General features: G+C 40.0%; 1 protein-coding gene across 7 annotated transcripts in view; it reads right to left on the reverse strand.

Moving 5' to 3' along the window:
* The window catches only part of PICALM (phosphatidylinositol binding clathrin assembly protein), a 107,299-nt gene that overhangs the window by 65,156 nt on the left and 22,823 nt on the right, over positions 1 to 19,320 (reverse strand). For all 7 annotated transcript variants that reach the window (XM_074956149.1, XM_074956178.1, XM_074956187.1 and 4 more), the window contains exons 2-5: positions 16,582 to 16,724; positions 9,464 to 9,539; positions 4,842 to 4,944; positions 126 to 219 (exon numbers count right to left, since the gene is read on the reverse strand). In XM_074956149.1, the coding sequence (XP_074812250.1) occupies positions 126 to 219; positions 4,842 to 4,944; positions 9,464 to 9,539; positions 16,582 to 16,724 (416 nt within the window). The remainder of the gene's footprint in view (positions 1 to 125; positions 220 to 4,841; positions 4,945 to 9,463; positions 9,540 to 16,581; positions 16,725 to 19,320) is intronic.

Below are 19,320 nucleotides of genomic sequence, written 5' to 3' on the forward strand. Positions count from 1 at the left end.
ATGGAAGGGAATTTTACTTTGTACATATTGCATCACTTGTTTTCATAGCTTGTGAAAAGCTGTGGAGGAAAAGTCCAGCTGTGTTAATTGACAGTGTCTCTGATGTGTGCAGAAATTAAACTTACATTGAAGTCAAGAAGTGCATCCATCTGATTTTGTATAATTGGTACAGTTTTAAGGAGTTTTTCTGTGTTCATTGTCCTCATGACTCCATCAGCCCTATTATGCAAACAAAACAGAAAACAAACCACCAACTGGATTATGAAAGAATATTTTTATTAGGAATATGAAACACTGGAGCATATGAAACAGATCAAAAGAACAGCAATGCCAGAGGCAGCATATTCAGACGACTGAAGTAAGGGGCATGCCTTGTAATATTCAATTTGTCTGGCCAAAAGAATGGCAATGATTGTCCAGAAGAGCAACATCCAGCTCTCCTTGGCCAGAAGACAGCACACCTGTTACGGGGTCTTCAAGGACTGATCTCTATTCTCCGAGACCAACAGAAATGGCCATGCTCAGAACTATTACACTGTGATCTATGATGCAAGAGGTGGCTATAGAAGTATTAGCAACATTTTAAAAAGCTTGTTTCAAAGACAAATTTTAAAAAATTCTAAAAAACCCTTTTCAAATAAGCTTTTGAAACCTATTTCTGAAACAGAAATTGCCTACACTTTTCTAATTGCCTAAATGTTGTTTCAATTGTAAATCTAGGGTTATTAGTGAAACATAAAACAGTAGTCAAATCAGTGTGACAAGATCTTTTAAAGCTTGTCTCTCTCACCAACAGAAACTGTTTCAATGAAAGATACTACCTCACCCACCTTGTCTCGCTAACATTTTAAAAGCATTCATAAAACGTAGGATTATAAATATACTGTCTGGAAATCTGAAGTTATAGGAACACTGAACAAGATCTTACAATTACACTTGACAAGTTTTTTTTAATAAAATAACTGGATTTTTTTTTAAAGAGAATGTCAGTTATCTGTGTCTGTTTAACTTTCATTTGGTTGATATTTTAAACTAGATACCCACAGAAGACACAAAGGCTAAGAGAAAAAGAAGGTGCCCTAGGAGGAAACGAACAACAAAAATTGATAGTAAACATTTGCTTTCTACACTACACGGACTTAAAAACAACGTTCACTTTATGTAAAAAGGCTTGATACCAAAGTCAAAACTTCTACCTCTTATAACCTCTTGCTTGTTCAAACTAAAAATCAGAATCCACTGGACTCTCTGCAGCACAAAAGGCTGAGGATTATTACAGCTGGAAAAAGCCAAACATGTCAAGGAACGAACACCAGCAATAACTTTCTCCTGTTAACAGAATTCCTCACAATTAAAAACAGTCCTTTCGCCTGTTGGTCAGGTGGTGAAAGGATGGTTAACTACCCTACAGTAGATGTGCTTCTTCAAGATTGGTGTCCACAAGGATCACACTCTTGGTGCACCTGGACCCTAGGTGGACAAGGTTGGGTTCTTTTTGCTAGTAGTGTGTGTTGGGGCCACAGCTGTACCCTAGATATTCTTGCCCACTCCAAGGGCATAAAAGACAGATCAGGATCAATCATCCCTCAGTTCCTTCACCAATACAGAATCTCAGAGGAGTACAACTTTGCAGTAATGGGGAAGGAGAGCAGGTCATGGAATCCACGTAGACAACATCTCTAAGAACCACAGTTGCTGTAAGTAACCATTCTCTCCAAGTAATTGTCTATAGGGATTCCACCTTAATACCATTAGATCAAGTGTATGAAGTTTAACTTTCCCAGGGTGTGAGCCAGACTTGTGGAAGAAAACTGGGAGATGAATAAACTTGTTCATCTGAAACATCAAAAAAACTTTGGGCAGGAACATAGGATGAGGCCTTTTCTTATGGAACCCTAAATAAGGGAGATCCGCCCTGAGTGCCTGAATCTTCCCTACCCTTCAAGCTGATGTAATGGCAGTCTTCATTGGTAGGTTATACAGGGAACAAGTTGCTAAGAGGTCAATGTGGGGGACCCTGAATCCTGTTACACTGAGGACCCAGAAGGAGGGGGAGCACAAGCTGGGGGAGAAACATTAATAATCCACTCAAGGAATCTAGCCAGTGTAGAGTGAGAAAATACACTGCAGTCCTGGAAAGAATGGTGATTTGCAGATACTGCTACTAGATGAAGCGTTATGGAACAAACAGAAAGTCCACATTGTTTCAGGACTAGTGTATAGTCCAATATTGCTGAATGGGTGTTATTGAGGGAAGACAGCTGGTGACAAGATGCCCAAATAGAAAGCCTCTTTCATTTATGAAGCTAACTTAGTCTAGTTGAGGCTTTCCTGTTTTGGAACAGAATATTCTAAATTTCAGATCCACAGATTCTTTTGGGGGATGTCAGTTATATCTGACAGTCTAGATCATGGCTAACAAAAATGGGTCCAGCGGTAAAATTTGATGGTTCCCAAGGCTATTGGGCATCAAAGGCAAAGTGACTGTGGGCTACACTGAGAGGTTCACCAGATCTGAATGCCAGAATTGCCTGGCCCCATCAGGGCGGTCATGATTATCAATCATGCATCTTGTCTCAGCTACCTCATGACTCTCTGTAATATGGGAGTTGGAAGGAAGACATATATCAGGCCTGCCATCAGGGGATGAGAAAGGTATATGACAGGGAGCCTGCACTGGAAACCCTCCTGGAGCAGAATACTTGGCATTTCTTATTCTGGTCTGTTTGGATATCCCCCCTTGGGAAAGACGCTCTGCAACACTGGGTTCTTGACCAATCACCTGTGGTTGTCTGAGAACTGTCTGTTGAAGTGATCTGCTAGCGAGCTCTGAACACCTGAAAGATGCAGGGCCAGTGGCATGGTCCAGTGATGAATACACTAAGCCCAGAGCCAAATGGCCTCCTGGCAGAGTGGAGATGACCTAACCTCTCTGTCTGTTGACATAATGCATAGTTGTGGTGCTATATCAGCCCTGGAATAGCAGATCCGTGCAGTTGAGACAGGAATGCTTTGCATGCGAAGCGGATGGCTCAGTTCCAGGACGTTTATGTGCAGATGAGCTCCAGGAAGGGACCACAGGCCCTAAGTTACAAAGTGATCTAGATGAGCCTCCCATCCCTGGGTGCAGACGTGTCAGAGTTTTAGTTGGTAGAGGTGCAGAGAAAAGTACTACGTTGCACACCTGCAATGGGTCTTTCGCAGTTAATGTGGACAGGATTTCTTGTGGAATCCTGACCAACATGGCTATATGGGGATCTGCTGCGTAGATGCACTGATTTCAACTACCCTTTCCTGGAGACTAGGCAAAGTCTGGCAAGCTGTCTCAGAAGTATGAGGCTGTATGTCCCAGAAGTCTGAGTCATGGTCTTACTGATGTCTTTGAGTGAGCTTGTAGCTGATCAGGTCCACTATGGTTTGGAGTCTTGTGGAAGATAAGCTCTTGCTGACACTGCTTCTATGAGCTCTAAGCTTTGAAATAAAAGTAAGTGTGGGTATTTCTCCACTGATTTTGAGGCCCAATGTGGCAAAGAGCTTTAAGATCACCTACAGAGGTGATATTCCCTGGATCAATCCATTATCGAGGTAAGGGTAGACCTGGATTCCTTGCCTCCTTAAGCGAGCTGCTACCACTGCCAAGTACTTAGTAAACACTCTTGGGAAGACCAGTATCACCATCCCGAGCTTGAAATGATGAACAAACTCGTTGAGACAAATGCCCAGAATGGGACACTAATCTTTTTTTCTCTTTGGTATGGAGAGTTCACAATCAGGGGATTTTATTCCCATTACTTTAAGAAGAGAGTCCATCTCTTGCTTCAATAGTATCTCGGGGGGGTAAGGTGGCTGAAGAATGAAGGAGGATGCCTAACAAGCATGAAAGGTTAGTAAAAGGAGCAATAAAAATTCTCTTTTTAAGGCATACAGGCAAACAAAGTTAACTACTTAACAGCTACACAACTAATCACTACCACCAACTATAACAGTCACAGAGAAGCAGGACGACACTGCAAGGGTTCCTTCTTGCTGCTGCAGGAAGTAGAAGCTGAGGGATGGCTAGTCCTACCCTTTATACCACTGGTGGGGGCAAAAAGACATCTGGGGCAAAGGGTTGGCCCCAGCAAGTACTGTTGGCCAAAAGAACCAGATCTTGTGTCAATAGGGAACATGAGCACCAAGAGCAGAATCCATGTGAACATTCACTTGAAGCATGGTTAATTTATTGCTTCAACTACATTAGAGCCACCATGGCTTTAACGTATGCCATATCGAAAGCAGTTGCTTAACCAGCAGTTAGCCACTGTATGTCAGATACATAAATTGATCAAGTGTCTTCCCCCACTCCCCATCCCATAAAGGGCATTATGGTCATTCTGTGTAATTACCATAGTACATTACAGTACTATGGACTGTACAAACAGCCACTTTGAGAGTGGCATGAAGAAGGAACAGACAGTACAGCAAGGTATTTCACATAAATGCCCATCTCCATAATCTTCTCAAATGAGAAGTGTAGTTAAACACCAATGGTGCCAAACACAAGACAGTTTTCTGGCATATCAAGAAACATTTTATTGGCCAGATCAGGTAGCTACCACCAGTTGCTTCAATCCGATGCACTGATTGATTTCCGTTTCATTGTTTTCAAAAGACAGTGCTCCCCAAAATTTCTGAAGACACATTACAACTCAATTGCACTGACATTTTTGGTGCATAATGCACAGATAATATTGATCAATACCAGTGAAAAGATAACCAACTTGGTTATTTGAGAACAGCTTGTTAGTATGTACTGCAAGCCACATCTTAAAGATAAGAAAAATAAAAACGACAGTTCTTACCCTCTTTTTACTTTGGTGAAGTCAAAAGCCACTTGTCTGTAAGAAACTGCTTTTTCATTCAGATACCTACTATACCGTCTGATAAATGTGGACATGTCATACCCTAAAAGAGAAAAGGTTTCAACAGCTTATCCTTCCTCCAGTCAATTTTTATACAAAACCAATTATTCTGACTAGGCAATAAGATACACACTTATAGATTGTTTTTGTTTACAAGTTTTCCCTTAATCCACCAATATATAAAACTGTTACAAAAGACTGCTGTCAATTTTTTTTGGCACATTTAAAAATATCGTAGTGTTAAGAGCTATACACTGTACAGCACACACCCTGAAAAATCTATATATATTATGTAGCAAATATCTAGAGATGTCACAATACTGTGTAATTTCCTTTACCATCTGAAGTTAACGATCTCCTGGAAGTCAGTGAACAGATTAAGTATTTTTATATAAATTTGTGGCTCCTAGCATAGAAAGTGCCTATATATGCTTATTGATTTATTTGTTGTAAGATTTCTTAATTAGCATACATGTATGTACAAAAGTCTTATGTTTTCAGAGCCAATCTCAAAGTCCATACATACTCTTAAAAGTTAATACAGCAAAATGCACTGAACTAAATTGACATTAATAAGTGGGGCTTTGCACACACAAAGACTGTAGGATTAGACTGACGTATCTTAATTACATCCAAATATATTTCCTATGGGTGCAGGCCAAGAAATCCTATCCTCTGCTTTATTCCCCAGAGGAAACACTGGAGTTAGATGGTAAAGGTCTCTTTTCATATTCTGTACCAGTCTCCCCTTGAAAATTAAGTCTCAGCTTGACAGTTTTGAGTCATATACCACAATGAAAACTGCTGTCCACAGCCATCAGCAAGAGTATGTATACTATACTACAATTATGGCAAAACAAAATTGAAGCAGCTATATAAAGTGCAAAGTTGGAGACAAAATGGCAATTTCAGTACACGCAAATGAGTAACTTTTTAAGAATGGCTCCAAGCATGAACAGAATTACATGCAGCAGTGGGGAAACCTGGGAATAGGGACCAGTGTCTGTTTCTTGCCTGATACCTACTCTAAACAAAGAGACATCTGACTGAAACAATTACAGTTTCAAGCAATTGGTCCCTACTACAGCATGTACAGGAGTTCATTTAGTTTTTGCTCTTTTATTTTCAGAAAGAAAAGGAGGACTTGTGGCACCTTAGAGACTAACCAATTTATTTGAGCATAAGCTTTCGTGAGCTACAGCTCACTTCATCGGATGCATTCAGTGGAAAATACAGTGAGGAGATTTATATACACACAGAACATGAAAAAATGGGTGTTATCATACACACTGTAAAGAGAGTGATCACTTAAGATGAGCTATTACCAGCAGGAGAGCGGGGCAGGTAGGGGGGAAAAAAAACCTTTTGTCGTGATAATCAAGGTGGGCCATTTCCAGCAGTTAACAAGAACATCTGAGGAACAGTGGGGAGGTGGGGGGAATAAACATGGGGAAATAGTTTTACTTTGTGTAATGACCCATCCACTCCCAGTCTTTATTCAAGCCTAAGTTAATTGTACCCAGTTTGCAAATTAATTCCAATTCAGCAGTCTCTCGTTGGAGTCTGTTTTTGAAGTCTTTTTGTTGTAATATTGCGACTTTTAGGTCTGTAATTGAGTGACCAGAGATTGAAGTGTTCTCCGACTGGTTTATCAATGTTATAATTCTTGACATCTGATTTGTGTTCATTTATTCTTTTACGTAGAGACTGTCCAGTTTGACCAATGTACATGGCAGAGGGGCATTGCTGGCACATGATGGCATATATCACATTGGTAGATGTGCAGGTGAACGAGCCTCTGATAGTGTGGCTGATGTGATTAGGCCCTATGATGGTGTCCCCTGAATAGATATGTGGACACAGTTGGCAACAGGCTTTGTTGCAAGGATAGTTCCTGAGTTAGTGGTTCTGTTGTGTGGTGTATGGTTGCTGGTGAGCATTTGCTTCAGGTTGGGGGGCTGTCTGTAAGCAAGGACTGGCCTGTCTCCCAAGATTTGTGAGAGTGATGGGTCGTCCTTCAGGATAGGTTGTAGATCCTTGATGATGCGTTGGAGAGGTTTTAGTTGGGGGCTGAAGGTGATGGCTAGTGGCGTTCTGTTATTTTCTTTGTTGGGCCTGTCCTGTAGCAGGTGACTGCTGGGTACTCTTCTGGCTCTGTCAATTTGTTTCTTCACTTCAGCAGGTGGGTATTGTAGTTGTAAGAATGCTTGATAGAGATCTTGTAGGTGTTTGTCTCTGTCTGAGGGGATGGAGCAAATGCGGTTGTATAGTAGAGCTTGGCTATAGACGATGGATCATGTGGTGTGGTCTGGGTGAAAGCTGGAGGCATGTAGGTAGGAATAGCGGTCAGTAGGTTTCCGGTATAGGGTGGTGTTTATATGACTATCGCTTATTAGCACCATAGTGTCCAGGAAGTCGATCTCTTGTGTGGACTGGTCCAGGCTGAGTAGCAGATAGAATACCCCAAGATCCATAAACCTGGAAATCCTGGACGCCCCATCATCTCAGGCACTGGCACCCTGACAGCAGGATTGTCTGGCTATGTAGACTCCCTCCGCACGCCCTACGCTACCAGCACTCCCAGCTATCTTCGATACCTTCAAATCAGCAGCATTGCTGTGGGTACCCGCATGGCCCCACAGTATGCCAACATTTTTATGGCTGACTTAGAACAACGCTTCCTCAGCTCGTCCCCTAATGCCCCTACTCTACTTGCGCTATATTGATGACATCATCATCATCTGGACCCATGGAAAAGAAGCCCTTGAGGAATTCCACCATGATTTCAATAATTTCCATCCCACCATTAACCTCAGCCTGGACCAGTCCACACAAGAGATCCACTTCCTGGACACTACAGTGCTAATAAGCGATGGTCATAGGCAGCTCTCCAACATCACTTCCCCCCGCACTGTTCCTCAGACGTTCTTGTTAACTGCTGGAAATGGCCCACCTTGATTATCACTACAAAAGGTTTTTTTCCTCCCCGCCCGCCCCGTTCTCCTGCTGGTAATAGCTCATCTTAAGTGATCGCTCTCCTTACAGTGTGTATGATAAACACCCATTTTTTCATGTTCTGTGTGTATATAAATCTCCTCACTGTATTTTCCACTGAATGCATCCGATGAAGTGAGCTGTAGCTCACGAAAGCTTATGCTCAAATAAACTGATTAGTCTCTAAGGTGCCACAAGTACTCCTTTTCTTTTTGCGAATACAGACTAACACGGCTGCTACTCTGAAACCTCTTATTTTGTTATACTTCTCCCAGCCTTGCAGAATACATGAAAAGTGAGCAGCTCAGGCACAAAGATGTATTTGTCTACCCTTTACCATGATAACCTACAAATGTTATTTCCTTGTTAAAAATTTTATTTTACCCCTTCCTTACAAGGAGGCAAGTAGAATTTTGCAAGATGGAATTCAATCATTCAATAATAATAATAATAATAAATAATAATAATAATAAAAGGAGGACCCCAGTGTGTGAGATGATAGATGTGAAGTTTTTGGTGTAGAGCAGCAGTTCTCAAACTTTGGGTCAGGACCCCAAAGTGGGTCATGATCCCTTTTGAATGGGGTCGCCAGGATTGGCTTAGACTTGCTGGAGCCCAGGGCTGAAGCCTGACTCCTACAGCCAGGAGCTTAAGCCCTGGGTGGTGGGGCTCAGGTTGCAAGCCCCCTACCTGGGGCTGAAACCTTTGAGCTTCAGTTTTGGGCCCCTGCCCAGAGCAGTGAGGTTCAGGCTTTGGCCCCCTCTCCCACCCGGGCAGGCTCAGGCTTCGGTCCCCACTCCTGGGGTTGTGAAGTAATTTTTGTTGTCAGAAGGGGACTGCAGTGCAATGAAGTTTGAGAACCCCTGGCAGAGAGAATACAGTATAGTCTGATCTGATCAAATCGTTATCTTTGGAGCATGACCTGTCTCTTACTATATACTTGTACAGTGCTTAACACAATGGGATTCCAATCTCAGCTGGACCGCTATGAAACAATAATATTAATTTTTAAACTGATTTCTTCCCTGGTAGAATTGATTTCTTCCGACCTGGAAACTGAAAATTTTATTTCATATTTATTCATTTAATTAACCCTACACAGGCATAGGGGGAGGCTGGATGACCATCAATTTAAATAAAAATTAAGTGCTATTGGTCTTTTTGTTTCAACTAGTACCAGCCAGCATCAAGAACTATCTCCTGCCCCATGATGAAAATGGAATACATTATGGGAGTTTTAACCTCTCATTTTATCTTGTATTGGCTGTTGTTGGAAACTGGTTCAGAACTAGAATAAATAGCATGACTAAAAATCACACCTATACAAGATAAAAAATTATATCTATTCTTTCCATGTGGCAGTATTTTCTATAATGCCACAAATGCTAGTCAGCTGGAAGATTATGAATGACATCCACAGAAGTGTTCTAAAATGAAGAATTTCACTTCTTGGAATGTTATGCAATTTTTTAACAACAGAAGAGAGGCAGTTCACCACAACTTGTGAAAATAAAGTATTCATTATACCCTAAAATACCATGTTAGATTTTAGAATGAAGATACCTTACCTTGCAATCCACTTTTGTCTAGGAAATTGCTCAAATTAAACAGTGTGTTTCTGGAAGCTAGATACTGGATAAAACGCTAGATGGAGAAAAAAAGATTTTGAATCAATAAGAAGTTATTGCTCTGCTGGAATCTTATTTAATCCTGCATTTAAACAGTTTAGTTAACTCAGAGCTATCAAACTTTCAAAAAATTTGTAGCGTAATTTGCAAACACAAACAACCCACACACTTCTGGGCAAAGCTGTCAGTGGAGGAATACAGGGTTTACTACTATTTTAACTGGTATTGGTGAAGGATTAAAGGACCCTTTGCTCTAAACTAGAATTAGCCACACGAGGACAAACTTCTCATACAGGCATTAAAATTAGATACAAGGCATTAAAATTTGGCATAATTACAACTTTTCTTCTTCAAACATACCCTATTTGTAGAACCTTTCTGTACAGCTAGCAGCAATGTTTTGAGCTACATACACGCAAAGAGATACACTGAATGCAAATCAACTTCAAGTTAGGATAACTGATGGCATGTAACCATCAGTTTGACAAGTTGCCTTCCAACTTGCAGACAATTTCTCCTTTACTTACAAAGTAAACCTGGCAATTCTAATGCCAATCTAATTTTATGAAGATTACGAGGCTAACAATATTCCTTATGATGGAACTTTTTGGTAACTAGAAATGACAATTCGAAGATAAAAAGACCACTTGATCCTATTTTTTAGGAGTTTCAAGGATAGGCTCAGATCAAAACTTCTAAACAAAGGTTGTAGAGCATCCTGCAAGAAACTTGAAAAAAACTCAACTTTGGTTTCAAAGTCCTTATGGTCTGTTCCAATTTAGTGTTGGCTATCGAACAGTCTTGTGATTCTTTGGTTCACATTGCATTGGTTTCATGAAGTACGTATTTGAGGTCTGATTTTCAAAGACACTGAGCACCTGCAGCTTGCATTCACATTATTTGGAGTTGAGTGCTCAGCACCTCTCAAAATCAGGCCTTTAGTTACTACAAATAGCAAAAGTGTACATCTTAACAATAAATAATCCTATGCTTGCCTGCTTTAATGGGAGTGAATTAGCAGTAAATATATTGCAGACACCAACTCTTCAGACAAAATCCCCCTCCCCCACATACACGTCAGATGCTCTGACATGTACTGGCAGAAAACTATACTATTTTTCTACCAGATCAAATTAGCAGTAGTCACGCTATGAAATGTAAACCCTTCAACTGAAAATGAGCGTCTGTAGCACTCATTACTTAGACATAAGCACATTGCTCTGCCATAGCTGAAAAAAGGGACATTGTGCACATTGTGGCTGGGGCGGGCTAGGGATCAGACCTCTGTAGAACTATTTTTTTTAATATCTGTTTTACGGTGTTCGGTGTGCATCCACAGGCAAGGTCTCTTTCAAAACTTCTTAATCAGTTACTGCTCACATGTGGTGGCTTCAAGGACTGATTGTAGTACAAAGGCTTTCTTCACCTATACTGCATACATCAACACTTTGGCATTTGTAATCAAGCTATCAGTAGATTACCAGGAAATAATGTCTACCTGTACTAAGAAGTGAACTAGGAGTTCTTGACCAGCTTTACCTTTAGTTCCCTGTACACTTAGGTTAAATTTAAGGTATTGAATGTTATTTAATTTAATTACCTTTAAATATAATTATGGGATTTTATTTGAGAGATATTCAGCAGCATGAAGATTTACTATTAATACTACATAAAGATTATTATTCATATTAAATAAATTCAGGAACCTAAAGGAGAAATTTTCTTATCAATTCAGGTTTCACCCTGTCTAGTCTGTATCTCATACTTTAGGAATTGCATGTCTAACCAAAACCAGTATTTGGCCTTCTATGCTGAAGATTACATTTTCTTTCTTTCAATTAAAAACATTTTAGAAGAGCAATTTTAGTGTACTCTTCATGGATTATAAATCATATTTCAGAGGATGAGAGAGACAGGCATTTTATTTCCCTTCGTTCCCCCCCAAACCATGGTGGTGGTAATTCTCATCAGTAAAGAAACCTCTTTCCAAGCCTTCTAAGCAGCCACATGGCTTTTCGTACTTGTATAAAAAACTCTCTCAACGCTACATTCTAGCCTGCACAGGATTCTCTTGAGGGGAAACTCTCCAGAAGTTGTGAAATACTTGCTTAATCCAGTGTACTGCTATTCTAATGACCCTTTCAACATTTGTTTTGGATTAAATACTGTTAAATCCCTACTGGGCACATGTATGCTTCAGAGTCCCTTTGAAGAAAGGAAGAGTTTTTTGCTAGCCAGTAAGAAGGGTTGCTATGAAAAGAATTCTGAATACTGACTCACTCAGCCCTATTTTTAATTACTTTAGGAGTTTTCCGATGTATAAAGAGTGAAGAGGAGAGCTAGGTGGAGAATGGTCATTCCATTTTGTGGAGATCCTGGGAGCGCTGGGTCCAGGGAAGTCTATGAGGAGGGCTGAAGAGGAAGTGGGCAGGTAAGCCCCCAAGAAGCCTGCCTTGTTTCTGGCAGAATTTCACTGATCTTGAACCATATCTGTGAAACGTTTCCATTTCAACAGATTAACAAAAAAGTTTTGTCAACAACCTATAGTGAAAAGGTATCAGGATTTGGCGAGAGCTGAACAGCTTGCACGTATGGGAACAAATTTATTTCCTCTTCCTCCCTACTGGTCTGAGTAAGGGTATTACCTACTACACATATTACAAATGTCTTCCTGAAAGTCATCTATCACATAATTTTTCCTTATGTGCTAACTTTAGAAGAAATGAGTTGGGCAGAAAAGCCAGTGCCATTGGAAAAATGAATTTTGAATCAGCAGTTTAGTGAATTTTCAAAACAAGAGTCTTGCTAAACGGGATTCAGGGCCTGGAAGAAGTTACATCCTTATTGTAATCTCTAGTTTTATCCATTGCAGCTAATTCTACAGCCCAAGGATGACATGGATTCATTCATAGGGTAAAGATCTTTATAACTAATGCCCTGTCACAGGTATGTGCATAAAATGAATGCTAAATCTTGTCACTGAGTATTTTTGCCTCTGAAAATGGATCCCCAAGAACTGATACAACAATTAATACATACTAGTGCTGCGTTTTGCTAAGCTATATGTGGGGAGATAGAGGTTATCACCTGATGGTACAGGTCTTTTTCCCCCTTAGTTCACTTACAAAAAGCCAAGAGTTATATCTGAAAATACCACTGTAACCTAAATCATCATGCAAAGTATGGTTACATGGACATTGAATTGCATCCAAATATACAATGCATCAGATAACTAAAACAGAAAAATTCTGTTTTCAGCTGAAGTGACTGATTTTTCATAGCTTGGGACGGGGAGGGGAGGAATGATAGCCTTTTACATTCCAAGCCCAGGCCAATTGAATCTCCATTGAAGTTCCAACGATTAGACCACTTTCAACACTCTAACATGACAAGTAGTCTGTCTGGGAGTAGAATTTGTTTTTGAAAATTCCTGCTGGTCTAACTTTAAAAAACTGATGTTTACAAAAGGGTGGGGAAAAACAGGAAATAGTTTAAATCATAGCTAATGAGCAAAAATAGCTGCATTTCCTTCTCTCCCTAGGACACTCCTCACAAAATCCACAGAATTGGGACCCATACATGGAAAATTTGATATCAATGATTGAGTATAAATGGGATTAGAATCTTAACTATGATGATTCTTGCCCACATGAATAAGCTTACACTGTGTGACCCATGACAACTCAATGCCAACTGGCAATGGGGTTACAATAATATCCTGATTCTGGTAAGTACATTCTCATTCATCAAAGAATGCCATGTGAGGTTTTAATGAAAACAATGGTCACTTTAGTCATTACTATTGTTGTGAAATGTACACACAAACGCTATATATGTATACTGAAAATATGGTCTTAAAGAGTCTATCACAGCAGAAGTGGAGAAACAGGTTTCCTGTCAGACAAAAGATGTTTATTTACCTGTCGGCATGTAAATTAAGTACTGTAAGCTAACACAATGGTGGCCAATTTACATACAAGGTCAACAGAAATATCAAGTCAAAAAAGAAATCATACAGAGGTGGAAGGCAACCTTATCTTGAGATACACTTCAAAGGTTTGCTGGACTATCTGCGGAACAGAGAAGACACCCTGTGATCCTGGACCTAGGAAGTAAAAGGGCGGTTCATTTACATTCATGAAACCAGTCTTAGTTGAAATGCTGCAGAGGACACTTAGGGTAAGAAAAACTTCTTTAGACAAGAGGTTAGCCTGTTAAGTCAAGTCTAGTCTCTAGAAAACGTGTTATGATTTTGTTTTATAGGTAACCTTTTGCTTCCATTACCCTTACTACCTCTTAAATCTTGGATAATAAAAACTTACTATAGTTTTCACTATAAATGTATCTCAGTGCTGTGATATTAAGCAAGAAGTTGATCCTGAGTTGAATCATACAAGCTGGTGTAAGCACTGTTCCTTTGGGGACAGCAGATGTGGCATTTCTGTGAGCCGTCAGTGGAAAAAAGAGGCTGGACACTACAGGGAACACTTCAAGAAGACTTGAGTACTGGGTATACCAATTGTTAACCCGCATAGAAAAATAAGAGCTGGCATAACCCAGAGGAGATTGTTTGGATGGCTAACAAGCTGGTAGTATCAGGGAGCCAACGTCCAATTAAGCACAAGCAAGTCTCCTTCATGCTGAAGGCTGGGGGTAACAAGGTGACTCTCAGCCCTGGGTACCCCAAGAACTATCAAACTGATTGCCAAATCAGGGATGGGAAAGAATTTTCTTTCCTAGCGTATTGGCAGGGACTAGTAGGGAGGAAAGAGCTTCTCATCTTCCCTGCCCACACTGAGCAGAGATCATTTGCTAGGCTCAGCTGGAACTATCCCACATACATTTCCTTGAAATTCTAAATGCCAGGGTGCAGGAGGAGAGATAAGAGCCTGTGGATTTCAGTCCTTCCCATCTTTTATTTATATTTTCTCCATTAGACTGAATTTATCATTGCTCATTTCATACTTTAACTGTGCAAATACATGTACAAACCCTTTATAGAGGGATCTGAATAGTCAAACATTATGGGCTCACAGTAGATCAGGGGTGGGTAAACTACGGCTCGCAGGTTGCATCTGGTCCTCCAGCCATTTTAATCTGGCCCTCGGGCGCTCCAGCCAGGGAGCAGGGTCAGGGGCCACGGTGTGCAGCTCCCAGAAGTAGCGGCATGTCCCCCCTCCAGCTCCTACACATAGGGGCAGCCAGGGGGCTCTGCTCTGCACTGCCCCAAGTGCCGCCCCCCCATAGCTCCCATTGGCCAGGAACTGCGGCCAATGGGAGCTGCAGGGGCGGCGCCTGTGGACAAGGCAGCGCACAGCAGAGCCATCAGGCTGCACCTCCACGTAGGAGCCAGAGAGGGAACATGCCACTGCTTCTGGGAGCTGCTTGAGGTAAGCACTGCCCAGAGCCTGCACCCCGACCTCCTCCCGCACACCAACCCTCTGCCCCAGCCCTGATCCCCCTCCCACCATCCAAACCCCTCAGTCCCAGCCCAGAGCACACTCCTACACCCCAAACCCCTCATCCACAGCCCCACCCCAGAGTCTGTACCCCCAGACGGAGCCTTCACCCCCACACCTCCATGCACCGCACCTGTCCCAGCCTGGAAGCCCCTCCTGCACCCTGAACTCCTCATTTCTGGCCTCACCCCGGAGCCCACACCCCCTGCTGTACCCCAATCCCAATTTCATGAGCATTCATGGCCTGCCGTACAATTTCTATACCAGATGTGGCCCTCAGGCCAAAAAGTTTGCCCACCCCTGCAGTAGATCCAGAACAGTTTTCAATTCACATTCTGACTCAGTTAGGTTTGGTCTACATCGTTCAAGGCTTTGAAAAATTCTGCAGCCTGAGAACCGTAGTTAAGTCAGTCAAACCCCTGATATTGATGTCGCTAGATCAACAGAAGAATTCTTCCACTGACCTATTTACCACCTCTCAGAGATGGCTTAACTACAAATCGACAGAAAAACCTCTTTAGTCAACACAGAAAGCTTCTACACTATGGCGCTCCAACGGCTCAGCGGCAGTGCTGAAGCAGTTGTAGAATAGGCATGTCCTTAGTATCTGAGGGTCTTTCCATTCCTGTGCAGATACAAATGGAACCAAAGAGTAGCATTAATGGCTTTGTAGAATCCCATGAAAAGTCAGAAAGTATTTTTCTATTTTTTCCTTATGACAAATATATACTATGAACTGTATGAGAAATTTCATTTCAATTGTTTCACTGTAAAAGAAATCTGACTGAATATGAAGGGGAATCTGAATATTGCCCATACCATACATATTATATATCATGTATGCATTGTATACAATAGCCACTTTTCAAAATTAATTTTTTAAATTCAAAAATGGTGGATTAAGAAAAAAGGCTTCAAAATGTCTACTGTGCTATAGATCAACAGATCTAAAATTTTAAGTTTTTTTTTAAATGTAGAAAGTCTACAAGCCACAGTTCATTTGGGTTAAGCATCTTAAAAAATAGGGCTGTATCACAAACACCACAAGACTTATTTTGTAAAGGTTTTGTGGAGGGTATGCAGCAGGATGGAGCTTACTACTTTTTTTTAAAATCAGCTGATTTTGGGCTGTTAGCTCATATTTAATTGATTGCAAACTTAATGTTAATTATGGGTGCCTACTGCTCACATGTAAACAGTCTTCATATTTTTAAATCAAATATAAATACAAAGATTGTTGGTCCCCAACTAAGAAGTCTGGAAAAAACATACAATTTACAAACCATTCTGACTATACAGAAAACACTTGTTTTGTCAGATGCCTGACTAAGTGACCTAGTAAGTCTCTTTCATTTTCGGCTCCTATGATCCTACGTCACACTTGGGTTTTTTTGTTATTTCTCCGATTTTTTTTTTAAAACGATAATAAAAACAATACTGGCATAGAAAAAGAACCCCCTCTTACAGTTCTCTTACTACCTAGTAAGCAGAAGGGCAGAAATAGTGAAGATTTTCTTATAAAAGTACCTAGTCAAAGACATCTCCATGATGTATCTTTACAGCAAAGACACAATTTTTGTACTAAAGACATTGTATTACCTCATTTCCATACACCATTAGATGGTGAGTTGTGATGAGGGACTTGAAGACCACCACCCAGCTACTGTTGGTAGTTCTTTCAAACAAGCTGTCCGCCAGCTGGGGGATGTTCACATTCATCTCATTTGTGCACTGGATTAAGTCTGTAATAAACAGAATTGATTATTGTTATTTTACTTGTATATTTAGTATTCTTGAAGCTTAGTTATGATGGTACACATATATTTCAGTTTTTCATTCAGTGGAGCAATCTAGAAATTATGCAGCCTTTTCCAGAATACCTCTGATTTAGCTCTCAAAGGTTTTCATTCTGTGGCCCACCAGGAAAATCTCAAAGAGCTGCAGTTTGAGAGCCTTTAAAATATTTCATTCATCCACAGAATAGACAGTATGAATAAAAATAAGCTTCTCAAATGTATTCTAAAAAGGACTTTCTGCAATTAAGAGTCACTTTCCTTGCCCATTTAATCCCTGGTGTTTGCTTATACTGTTACTATACCATTAGTTAACTATGATGTCAATTTTCACGATTAACACCTGTCTACTAGAAACTGAACTGATACTACCTATTTCATATGGACCACTTAAAAGCCATGCAATGGTAACAGTATCACCACTGACGCTGGCTAGACTCAAACTAGTGAGCTGGATATGAAAGTCCTCATATCCTGTATTCAGCTCCCTAAGTCATGTAATCCCCTTCCTAGGGCTCTTCTTTACGTTATTTCTCAATAAAGAGTAGGGTTGTGGATTATTTGCAGTTAACGCACTTGATTAACTCAAAAAAGTTATTAAAAAAATTAACTGCAATTAATTGCAGTTTTAATTGCACAGTTAAACAACAGAATACTAATTGAAATTTATTAAATATTTTGAATGTTTTTCTACAATTTCATATACCGGTATATTGTATTCTGTGTTGTAATTTAGATATCAAAGTGTATATTATTTTTCATTATAAATATTTCCACTGTAAAATGATAACCAAAAGAAACAGTATTTTTCAGGTCACCTCATACAAGTACTATAGTGCAATCTCTTTGTTGTCAAAGTACAACTTACAAATGTAGATTTATTTTTGTTACATAATGGCATTCAAAAACAAAATGTAAAAATTCAGCACCTACAGGTCCACTCAGTCCTACTTCCATGCTGATGACGCTTGTTAAAAAAATAATGAATTAAAATTGCAACTGCATTCCTTGGGGGAGAACTGTATCCTCCCTGCTCTGTGTTTTACCTGCATTCTGCCATATATTTCATGGTACAGCAGTCTCAGATGACCCAGCACACGTTGTTCATGTTATGAACACTTTCATTGCAGATCTGACAAAACGCAAAGAAGGTACCAATGTGAGATTTCTAAAGACAGCTACAGTACTCGAGCCAAGGTTTAAGAATCTGAAGTGCCTCCCAAAATCTGAGAGGGACACGGTGTGGAGCATGCTTTCAGAAGTCTTAAAAAAGCAACACTCCGATGCCGAAACTACAAAACCTGAGCCACCAAAAAAGAAAATCAACCTTCTGCTGGTGGCATCTGACTCAGATGATGAAAATGAACATGTGTCCATCCGCACTGCTTTGGATTGTTATCAAACAGAACCTGTCATTAGCATAGATGCATGTCCCCTGGAATGGTGGTTGAAGCATGAGGGGACATATGAATCTTTAGTGCACCTGGCACGAATATCTTGCAACGCCAGCTACAACAGTATCATGAGTACACCTATCCTCACTTTCAGGTGATACTGTAAATAAGAGTTGGGCAGCATTATGTCCTGCAAATGTAAACAAATCTGTTTGTCTGAGTGATTGGCTGAACAAGAAGTAGGACTGAGTGGACTTGTAGGTGCTAAAATTTTTCATTGTTTTATTTTTGAATGCAGTTTTTTTGTACATAGTTTTACATTTGTAAGTTCAACTTTCAGGATAAAGAGATTGCACTACTTGTATTAGGTGAATTGAAAAATACTATTTCTTTTGTTTTTTTATAGTGAAAATACTTGTAATCAAAAATATAAAGTGAGCACTGTACACTTTGTATTCTGTGTTGTAATTGAAATCAATATATTTGAAAAGGTAGAAAACATCCCAAAATAGTTAAATAAATGGTATTCTATTATTAACAGCGGGATTAATCACAATTTTTTTATTCACTTGACAGCCCTAATAAAGAGTACTTTTTCCATGTACACCATTGACACGTTTTTCAATTTTAAGCCATTCTAAAAGGAACAAATGAATCATCTTTCCTATGTGCCAGAATCACTCTTGCACAAAACATAATTTCTGCATATAATTTGAGAAAATATTTACTTTCAGTTTCTCTCAGCTCAATAAAGGCAGCAAAAACAGGCTTTAAAGTTTCCAATCATCATATCAACACAGGGTTTCCTTATGCTCCTCAGACTGAAAATTACATTTAACTACTGTCCACAGTATTAGAGACACTGAAGACCAAACAAAAGATTTCTTATGTGCTAAAACTGATAGTAAAAAAAAAACAACAAAAAAAAAACACACACACACCCACCAGCTGCTGGAAAGATGCTCTAGTCACTATTAATAATTTCACAGAAGTTAAAAAGAGAGGAAGATTAATAAAAATAATAAAAAGTAAATAAAAATTTGGCTGCCAGTCCAATGTGATTTCCAGAAATTCTTCCCTCTACTTACTGTGGCCTACCACAACTATATGTTGAAAGCACAGAAGTTGTAAGAGATCTATACCATAAGCCC

Source organism: Natator depressus, chromosome 1 (assembly GCF_965152275.1).
Source record: "Natator depressus isolate rNatDep1 chromosome 1, rNatDep2.hap1, whole genome shotgun sequence".
Lineage (NCBI taxonomy): Eukaryota > Metazoa > Chordata > Testudines > Cheloniidae > Natator > Natator depressus.